Genomic DNA, 11,143 nt, shown 5'->3' on the forward strand with positions numbered 1-11,143 from the left:
TTTTAAAAATATTCCGATTGCAATATTAAATGAACTATTTTATTGTATTATATTCCGTACAACGTAAGTATCCATCCCTACTCTGTGGTACAACCAATGACGTTCTATACATATGGACATATCATTCGTAGTCTGAAAACGGAATGTGAAACACTTTTGTGTGCTTAAAGACAATCTAAGCACACTTTTCTCCTTAGTCGTGTGTCAATCAACAAGCCTAAGTGTGCTATAAAAAGTGCATAAATGATACATTAATGATTTAAAAAAAATGGTGTGACTTATCATCAGTAAGAGTATTTTATTTGTTTAAGATTGATATTCAAAAAGCGTAAATAATTTAATAAAAACGAATATTTTTGAAGTGAAACTTCTTTAGAATCGTTGTGATTTCAAACCGGATGCAACGGTAAGAGAAAAAAACAAAACGACAGGTAAGAGACACAAATACAAAAATGTGTAGGATGAAGCCGGCAAAGAATGAGACAGAAATATGCATACTATTGAAATGAAAACTCCTTTATCATCGTTGTGATTTGAAAGTCGATGAAACGAAAAAGCGACAGTAAAAACAACGAGTACAGTGTACGTGTAAAAACAACGAGTTACCGAGGCGCGCAATCGGGGGGTTATAATGGATGAAAGGCTTCGTTTCGAAAAACACGTTCTAAATATTTCTCAGAATTGCTTTTACCGTTTAAAGATTCTTTATCGCATAAGAGATTTTATTTTACCGGTAGTGCGCATCAAGCTATGCGAAGCCCTGGTCTTATCCAAGTTTAATTATGCTGATACAGTAGTAGGGCCACGCTTACTTGCACATACTAAGAATTTAATACAACGTGTGCAAAACGCATGTGCACGCTACTGCTTCGACATTCCACGGCGTGCTCACGTAACACCTTATTTAAATAATAATAAAATTTTAAAAATGGATTATCGTATGCATTTACACTTTGTTTCGCTTCTTTTCAATATAATAAAGTATAAAGTGCCGCTATATCTTTATAGTAAATTACATTGGTTGAAAGATAATACTAGTGAATACGTCACAAGAGCATCTAAGTATAGATTACAAATGCCGTTACACAGGAGTGCAACTTTCCGGGGTAGTTTTAAGTTTACAGCCACTAAATGTTGGAATGACTTGCCACCTCCTCTCTGTGACCTGAAAACAACTTCGGGTTTCAAATTAAAATATAAGACTCTTTTATTTCAGAAACAATTAAGCAATCAATAACCCATAAGTATTAGAAAAACAGTAACTTCAATTTATAATACATAAAGTAGCATTACTTGAAACACCCTGGATCTTTACAAATTGAAATTATAATATTTTTTCCCATGCAAACATATTGTACAAACCAACTATTATTATTTAAAATTATTCTGAAAATATTGGAAAATAAATTAATATTACCTTTTTGTTATGGCCAAATAACGTGTCTATTGCCAATTTATTTTTTATTTTTTCTTTCTTCTTATTCTCTTTATACCCTGTGTCCGCGAAGTTTACATTTTTCAACAATAAACTATGACTGTAGTTGTGTTATAAAAATTTATTATTTATTTTGCTAATATAGTTATAAAATTTTGCTTTTAGTGTAGAAATATGTATTTAAATTGTAATTTAAGATGTAGGAAGTATTTGTATACCGCAGTCGCTGTCCGTGCTGCGTAACACGGTGCCTACTGAAAATCTGTGTCGAGTCTCTGAAGGCTCGACGTATACTGAGTGGGCCTCCGATTGGCAATACTAAAGTGATTGCACTGCTCCTCAATCTAATTGTTTTATTTATTTTTATTTTACTAGGTCTGTTTTAATTATTTTTTAGTGGTTTTTATAGTTTAAGTTCATAATTTTGTTAACTTATAATTTTAATCTAATATTTTACGTTAAAATTACTTGTTTGTTAAAGTTATTATATTATAAACTATGACTAATTTTAGCAGTGTAATTATGTTGCCAATAAAGTTTATTATTATTATTAAAAAGAGCAGTCACATCAATTCATAATATTAACATGGGAGAGATGAGAGGGAAGCATAATACAATGATTTGGTACCAGGCGATCATAGTTAAAGAAGAGATTGTCTTAAGTATGGCACGAGTATACCTTAATATATTGACTCCAAGCGCACGACGTATTACTACATAGGCATCAGGAGAACATATTATATATACAGAGGCACCAGGAGAACATATTATATATATAGGATGTCCCAAAGTTATGGGACACGAAGGGAAAGTACCTTAAATATCGAAGATAGGCTATTTTACTGAAAGAAGACTTTATGTTATTTTTAAAAGTTAGTAATTCTGCATTCAAAGATTTTCTAAAAATTACTTGTCTTGTCTGGGAACAGAACCGACTTAAATGTAAAAAAAAACATCCCTACTCTTATGATGCCAATCGAAAGAATGGCCAAAAACTAATAACTCTTCTTAAGCAGTAGTTTTTTGGATTTAACCACATTTAAAATTTGACAAAACATGTCATATAAATATATTATGTTAATGTCCGCTTACACTACATAAACCAAAAAGATACCCTGGAAAAGATATCTAAGTCTAAAAGACTAATTTTATTTAGTTCAAGGAAGCTAACATTTAAATAAATAGTTTAACGAATTATTTTATGTAATAAAAAAAATATATTTGAGTATTAGTTTCTCTCAGGTTACCTTAACTAATTAAATCCAAATCCCTTTAGAATGTTACGAAGTAACAAATATAAACAGAAGCCAATAAATAAACATACAAACTTTCCCCTTTATAATATGAAAGAGATTTTTGAATAAAAACCTCCGACAGAACAAATCTTGATCGGTAAATAGGGACGGAATAACGAACGTAAAACTTATAGCAACCTTCTTTTTCGTCTGGGTTTAAGAAATACCTAACTGATTCACCACTGATGTCACTGTCCAAATCGGGTTCTAAATTCAAAATACGCAGCTGAAACTGAAATAATGTATACGTTGCTGCCTATTGACCAATAATATTTTAAAAACTGGAGTGAACGCAGAAATGTATAGACATAGCAGTCGGAGCTTATAATGGTGTTATCTTTGGCATGTGCCATATTTCGGCTTTGATTTTGTATGAGGTGCATTGTCTTATATATATGTATACAACGTCATTGGGTACATCTTAAAATAATTACTAATTATTATGAATTGTGTTCAGATGCAAGAATCAAATGTAAGAAAACGAGCTTAACAGTATATTATTGAAAACAATACAAGACTATACGAAATACGAATAACATATTGATGGTCGCTTCTTTTATTTTAAAAATTCTTAAATAAAAATTTATATATATAAATTAAAATAATTTAGAAAAATAAAGTAATGTTGCAATGTCCAAGAAACGGTTTAACTCTAAAAATAGTTTATATGGCAAAACAACGTTTGCCGGGTCAGCTAGTATTATCATATAATACAAGGGCTACTGAATTCTTAGAGACAATAACTATCCATAAAAACTAGAAAACCATAAAAAAACCTCGTACTCAAGGCGAACTTCTACGTCAGATTTTCCGACATTTGGGCCTAACGGTTGATGCAAACTTTGGATAGAAGATCATACTAAGGTCATATGTATGAAGTGCGGTATGAAACCATGCCTACTGCCCGTCTGTCTTTTTAATTTCCATAGCAAAGCTTCATTTTGCCATATTGTTTCTCAGAGAAGCTTTTTTGATTGATTTTTGGTTTCTCTACAGGAATGACAGTATATGTTATTTTTTTTAGATTTCAACAAAAGGCAGTACCTTTTGTTTTTACTTATTTTCTAACCAAATTATTTTACAAGTAAGTCTCGATAACCTGGCTATATATCTTTAGAGATACATTGAAATGATAAGATATTATCAAGGACTCTTGGCACTGTATCCCACAGGATACATGTGTTTTTTTTAAAACTACTCTCAACAGATTTTTTTCTGCATTTTTCTAGACGTCTATGGGTCACAAAAATTACGCCGCATGAATTATATTTTGTCAATGATTTTTTTCTCTGCCAAGTGAAGGGTTAGAATATCTGACTTTGAAATTAACACTGACGCAGTTACGCATATGACAGTTGACAGACATTAGTTATTTTTTCGTGATATTCGTAATTCGTGATATTTCGCAGAATACTATATTTCAAATTTTAATGTCAAATATTATCCTGAATCCGACTGTGCTGACCAAATATTTTTACAATAAAATATCAACCTCATAATCAATGTATATCATATCTAATTAGAATATCTGTTTTCGGCGTAATGGAAGATGTATTAGACGAAATCGTGTCTTCAGAAGATTTGCAAGTATGAATCGTTATTTTCACTTTTTGTGTGTACTATCAACTATGACTCATAGTAATACATACTGCATTGTTGTTTTGTTAATCTAAAGTTTGCTTGTCTTGTAGAAGTTTGAAAAAGTCTACCATGAACAACTACATCAGGGGAACGTAACACACAAGGCTCAATTTGAATATGCTTGGTGCCTTGTGCGTAGCAAATATGCGACTGATATAAGAAAGGTTTGTATTAATAGGTATATTATGACTTTTCTTATTGACCAGAATAATATGTTATTGATTTGTATGAAAGCATTTGTTATGATGTTAACTTTGATTTTTTATAATTATAATAAATATATTATGTTACATGTGATATATCCAATGTCAGGCAAGTTATGGTGTAAATGATAGTGTTACCTATTTAAATTATGTGATGTGTATGATCAATAAAACTTACAGGAGGTCCAATAAACAATAATGCTCATTTAAATTATTTTCTTCTTCATGACCATTTAATTTAGGTAATAATTATTGTTAAATATTGTAGTTTTAAAAGGAAAAGCTGCACTCTTCACTGTGCAGTCACCTGATTGTCTTCCGCATGTTGAAGTTACTAAATCTGTATAATATTATTTGTTTTATTAACTTAAAGCATTATTAGCTAATGTAAAAACTATCTAAAATGTAAGAACAACCTAATTTAAGAGAAATATAATGTAAACATTCTCCGCTATATTTCAGGGTATTCTATTACTGAAGGACTTATTCAACTCACATGCAGAAGGCAAAAGAGATTATCTTTTTTACCTCGCCATAGGCAATGCAAGAATCAAAGAATACAATAAGGCACTGCATTATGTAAAATCATTCCTGGAAATAGAACCTGCTAACCAGCAGGTCCTAGCATTAGAGGTACATTATTACTGTTTTATTACATTTTACAATCAAATCTATTATATAACACTTCATTACAATCATCTGATCTTCACTACATTTTGAAAATTACTGATATGGAATGCTGTTAATATATTTTTAAAACCAATTATGATTAGAAGTCCTTAATGACATCTGGTTTAGTATTATATAATGTTTTGAATATACAGTAGAACATGTTGGAACTGGTATTGTCCCCCTGATATGAATGTGAAATGATGGTGAACCATCTCATGATAAACCACTTCATAACTCTCAAGTGTTTGAAATACAATCTGTGATACTGTGAGTTTACTACAGCTGAAAAGTGTTTTTAATGTCAAAGGCCAATTACCAAATATTAAATTAATTATTTCATTTCATAGTTGTCAAATACATAGTGTATACAAATTGTATGCATAAATGTGCCTCAATATTTTATTTTATGATTAAGGCTGCTGCAGTACAGAATTCAGTATGTATGTATGTATGTAATCTAAGAATGTATGAATTGTATCTTGAAAATGTATCTCTAAATAATTCCTTAATAGACTTGATTTTTGTACACAAAACTCACGTTTCTTAATACATTCAATTATCTGGATTTTCAATTATCCAAATGCTTCACCATTACTTTATTATTTCTTTGGTTTATTGAGTTTCTACTGTAATAATATTAAAATTAAGAATTGTGGATATTCTTGTGAATAATTCTCGACATAATATGCAGTATTCAAAATTTAAGGTAACAATTTAATACCAGTCAAGTGTGAGTTAAAAACTGGCACACAAAAGGGTTCTGCAAAATCATACATGATAAACAAACACACAATAAATTTGTATGATTCAAGATTACTTTTAAATGACCCAAGATTCAACTTGAGCCAATATTGGTAAAAAGTCGTCTACACAGGTGGTGTAGGAATTGGCAGAATATCTATCAAACTTATTGACGAATTTTTGTTCCAATGTGTGTTAAAAGAAATAAATCATTATTATAGTTTTAAAACTGAAACCAAATCTGAAAAAATCCGTTTGGACAGTAATTTTCATTGTTATGTGCCTTTACATTAATAATCATATATTTTATTTAAATATAATTATTATATGGGATCTATTATAATATTTATTACTATATAAAACAAATGTCATTGTGATTTTATCAATATTGTTTTATCTTTATCTGTAAGTACAGTAACCTTTGTCAAGGTTAAGACCATTATAGCATCAAAAGTGCTTTGGCAATGAAACAAAGAAAATTTATATTTAGTTTGGATATTTCCTTTTATGTTGTTTTGTATTGTTTAACAAAAAACACTTAATCGGTTTTTTTGCATGACTGCTTCATTACTATAATAATAATATACATTTTCCTGACCTTCTGATTAAAAAAAACAACATTTATGATAGTAAGATATGACGAGCAGGACGTTCAGTTGGTAATTGATATGCCCTGCTCATTTCAATGCAGTGCCACTCAGGATTATTGAATAACCCAAAATTTCTGAGTGGCACTACAATTATTGCGCTCATCACCTTGAGACATAAGATGTTAATCATTCTCTCATTTGCCCAGTAATTTCACTAGCTATTCTTAGCGCCCTTCCGACCGAAACACAATAATGTTTACACATTACTTCTTCACGGCTCTTTGTCGTACCCATAATCTAGCCGGCCACATGACCACATGTACACGCCGTGCAGATTTACACAAATCTCCACTCAATGATGTAATTTTTGACTGCTAATAATCTAAATGCGCCCGCCATCAATTTAGAATCCAGTACAAGACCAAGATATTTTTCTGTTTCCGACTGTTTTTATTCTTGGTTATTTATAGTTAAGGCATCAAAATTTGGAACATTTTTGTTTTTTGCAGTAAACAGCATATAAGAGGTTTTATAAGTGTGTTTAATATTTTCAGCATCAAATCAATAAAAGAATGGAGAAGGAGGGCCTGATTGGGATAGCGGTGGCTAGTGGGGCTGTTCTTGCTATCGGAGGACTGGTAGGCCTTGGAATTGCACTCGCTAAGAGCACTAACAAATAACATTTAGCCTTCATGTGAGTATCTTTTAAATGTCCTTTGTGCTATCATGATGTGTGATACCCCACATGTTTACTCTCATATTTAGACTAGTCTACCTAAATCAGCTTTAATCATCCATAATATAATAGATGGAAATATTATGAGGGTAGTTGAATTAATTTTATAATCTTCAGTCCGACCATAGTGGGCAACTTATAAAAGTAAATACAAGATTGGACAATGTCAGACCAAAAAAGGTGACGATTATGCCAGTTACGGGTAGCCGTCTTGAGAGGTTTAGAAATAATTTGGTAAATACGATACCATTTTTACACTGTGGTGAAACTGCTAATTTTCACTATAACTTAGTCTTCAATTCCTTCTGTGAGGAATTTGACAGGATTTTTACTCCAGTAACGGTGACAGTAAACAACAAACATAGTTTTAATGATTGGGCAACAATGGGTATCCACAAAAGTCGTAAACGCTTATATGACCTTTATTATGAGAAACATTACAATAATAGTGAAGAATTTAAAATATATGTAAAAAAATACTCCAAGCTTTTTAAAATAGTTTGTCATGAAGCGAAAACACGTTTCATTGCAGATAAAATTAAAAACAGTAATAATAAAGTAAAAGCGACTTGGAGTGTAATTAACAATGAAACTGGTAGATCGAATTGCCGTAACACCTCTATCTGTTTAAATATTAATAATCGCGTTATAAATTCGGAAATAGAAATTGCAAATGAATTTGATAAATACTTCTCCGAAATCCCGATTGTCACGACCAAATACCTTAACGCTTCGCCAAAAGCAGCATATGATATGCTTAAATTACACGTACCAGTATCTTCTACTGACTTGAAATTTAAGTATGTTACAGGTAGCGATATAATAAAAATCTTCAAATTAATTAACCTAAAAAATACAAAAGACCTATGGGGCCATTCGACTAATATTGTTAAATACATACTTGACATTATAGCACCTGAATTAGCAATAATATTTAATGAATGCATAGATGAGGGTGTGTTCCCTGACCTCATGAAATACAGCAAAGTTATACCTTTGTTTAAATCGGGCAGTTCTTTTGACCCTGCTAATTTCAGACCTATTTCAGTGCTGCCTGTTTTTAGAAAAATTTTTGAAAAACTTTTGCTTCAACAGCTACAAATGCATTTTTGTAAATTAATGAACAAAAATCAGTTTGGTTTCACTAGGGGTTTATCAACAATTAATGCGGGTACTAGACTCATTGAGCACATCTTTGACGCCTGGGAAGAGTCACAGGATGCATTGGGCATTTTTTGTGATTTGTCAAAAGCATTTGACTGCGTCCACCATGAAACTTTACTCCTAAAACTAAAGCATTATGGAGTAAAAAATAGAGCCCTAAATCTGTTAAAATCATATTTAAGCGAAAGAGTTCAGATAGTCGAAGTAAATGGCAAACGGTCTTCGGGTAAACCTGTGCGAATAGGTGTTCCACAGGGTTCTATTCTCGGTCCTTTCTTGTTTCTTATATATATTCACGATCTACCGTTTGTGGTGGATGATAGCCATGAGATTGTATTGTTTGCTGATGATACTTCACTTATTTTTAAAGTGAAGCGACGTGCGGATATTGATGACGAGGTAAGCAATGCACTCTCAAAGATAGTGCGTTGGTTTGAGACGAATAATCTGCACTTAAACAGTAAAAAAACAAAGTGTTTACGGTTCATTACACCAAACACAGCGGAGGTACAAACCAACGTACTTATAAATGACCAGAGATTGGAACTTGTGGACACTACGGTCTTCCTGGGTATCACGTTAGATAAAAAGCTTCAGTGGGGTCCACATATTACCCATCTAGCAGATAGACTCAGCTCTGCGGCATATGCAGTTAGAAAGATTAGAGAGTACACGAATGTTGCGACCGCTAGATTAGTGTACTTTAGTTATTTTCACAGCATCATGACGTACGGTATATTACTATGGGGTCATGCTGCTGACATTGATATAGTGTTTGCTCTGCAAAAGAGAGCTGTTCGTGCTATATATCAGCTTGGTTATAGACAGTCTCTCAAAGAAAAATTTAAAGTGTTTACTGCATAAGTCAAATGTAATATTTAGTATTTGAGTGAAGAATCAGTAATTACCTGTGAAATGATTCTTTAGTTGGATTGCTGCTATATGTAACAACTGTCTAATACAGGACACCACACATTATATTCTTTAATAAATATCTGTTAAAACACAGAAAAATAACGATAAAAACACTAATTCAATTCAATTTAATTTTGTGATATGGCGTGTGGCTGCACCAGTCGGGCGCAAATTATTTCGCCAATGTCGAGTGGAATTGAAGAGACACGTTCTGAATGGAAATTTTGTATGAATTTAATTTGGATAATTTATAAGTGGCAGGTTTTTTGAGTATAGCGTTATTTTATATGGTTAGTTTCTAGCCTGGAACAACACAATATTACACAAAATACACTCTACATTACATATTTAAAGCTCAATATTATTATATTTCACATATTTACATAAAAAATTACAATATGGACTAAACACAGACGTTAACAAACATTCAACGTTAATTGAAACGCGGTCTAATTTGACAGGAAACAAATGGACACTAAATTGTTTCAAAACAATTTCATGGTCTTGATCTCTTCCGTCTTTTTCTCACACCTAGGTTTTTATGCGAGGATAGTTATCACACACAGGGTACTTCTATTACGGTGGTATACTAAGTTTATGAATATAATATTCTCACATTTATTAATGTTTTTTTAAACTTGTTTCTCCTGCTTGTTACAGAATGAGCGCTTTGTCAGGCATTCATTATTTTCTGGAAAATAAGAGACGAGAAGGATGAAGAAGTTTGATACCAAAATTTAAGAAAAGTAATCACAATTGTTTTGATATTCACAGCATAATACAAAATTATATCGAATTAATTTACACATTTTATAGGAACTTAGAAATTCTTGTATTCGCTGAAGGGAATTAAATATTTTAATTTGTTTATTGTTATGTGTAATTTATTATAGTTTAGGGTTTAGTGGTTAAGTGATAAAGATGCTTGTGATGGCAATTTACTGTAATGTTTTATATTGTGATGTGTTTCGCTTCAAAATTATAATGAAATTAGAACTATTATGGCTATGGTGTTTTTAATTCCCGAAGAGCTCTGATAAGCAAGTTTCTACAAATTGAAGTGAAAATGGACTGAACCTAACCTAGGTTAACTATTGAATTATTAACTTTTTGAACATCAAAAACTACCACCCATTCAAAAGAGACTGCCTCAGACCTGAGAACAATGGGCGCAAGAAACTAAGTGGTTTTTTTTTTTATATAAAATATGGATGTGATATCGTACAGTAAACATTTATAATTAAAGAGCCTTAGGGTGTTCGCTTTATTCCCAGTCCGTGGTGTCATTAAGAAAATCGTTTATGCTATAATAACCTTTCCAACACAAACGTTTTTTAACAATTCTTTTAAATTTCGTAACACATTTGTTTTGTACATTTTCTGGGATCAAATTGTAGAAGCATCGCCCAATAAAAGACTAACTCGACCCAACCGAGTAGTAGCCATAACAAATTTATGTTTGTTCCTCGTGTTAACATTATGAATGTCACAGTTTCTAGAAAATTCCTCAATGTGCTTATGAACATACAGAACATTATCATAAATGTATTGAAAAGCAACGCTGACACATTTCGAAGATTAGGATTCGTACTGCGAAACTCTCGAGACTTCCATAATCCATTCGTAATACAATTAATATATTATGCCATAGTCCGAAGCTATCTGGAAACAAGCACCTGGGATCCGTACGAGAAAAAGTATGGACTATTATTAGAAAAAGTGCAGAAAGCCTTCCTAAGATAACTGTACAA

At 31.7% G+C, this 11,143-nt stretch overlaps 1 protein-coding gene across 1 annotated transcript; it reads left to right on the forward strand.

Moving 5' to 3' along the window:
• Nucleotides 1-4,118: 4,118 nt before the first annotated feature.
• Nucleotides 4,119-10,400, forward strand: LOC126969126 (mitochondrial fission 1 protein). The gene is made up of 5 exons (XM_050814437.1): nucleotides 4,119-4,317; nucleotides 4,422-4,535; nucleotides 5,037-5,207; nucleotides 7,132-7,271; nucleotides 10,053-10,400. The coding sequence occupies exons 1-4, from the start codon at nucleotides 4,273-4,275 to the stop codon at nucleotides 7,255-7,257; spliced, it is 456 nt and encodes a 151-aa protein (XP_050670394.1). The 5' UTR covers nucleotides 4,119-4,272; the 3' UTR covers nucleotides 7,258-7,271; nucleotides 10,053-10,400.
• Nucleotides 10,401-11,143: the final 743 nt, after the last annotated feature.

The sequence above is a fragment of the Leptidea sinapis genome, chromosome 17 (genome assembly GCF_905404315.1).
Source record: "Leptidea sinapis chromosome 17, ilLepSina1.1, whole genome shotgun sequence".
Taxonomy (NCBI): Eukaryota; Metazoa; Arthropoda; class Insecta; order Lepidoptera; family Pieridae; genus Leptidea; species Leptidea sinapis.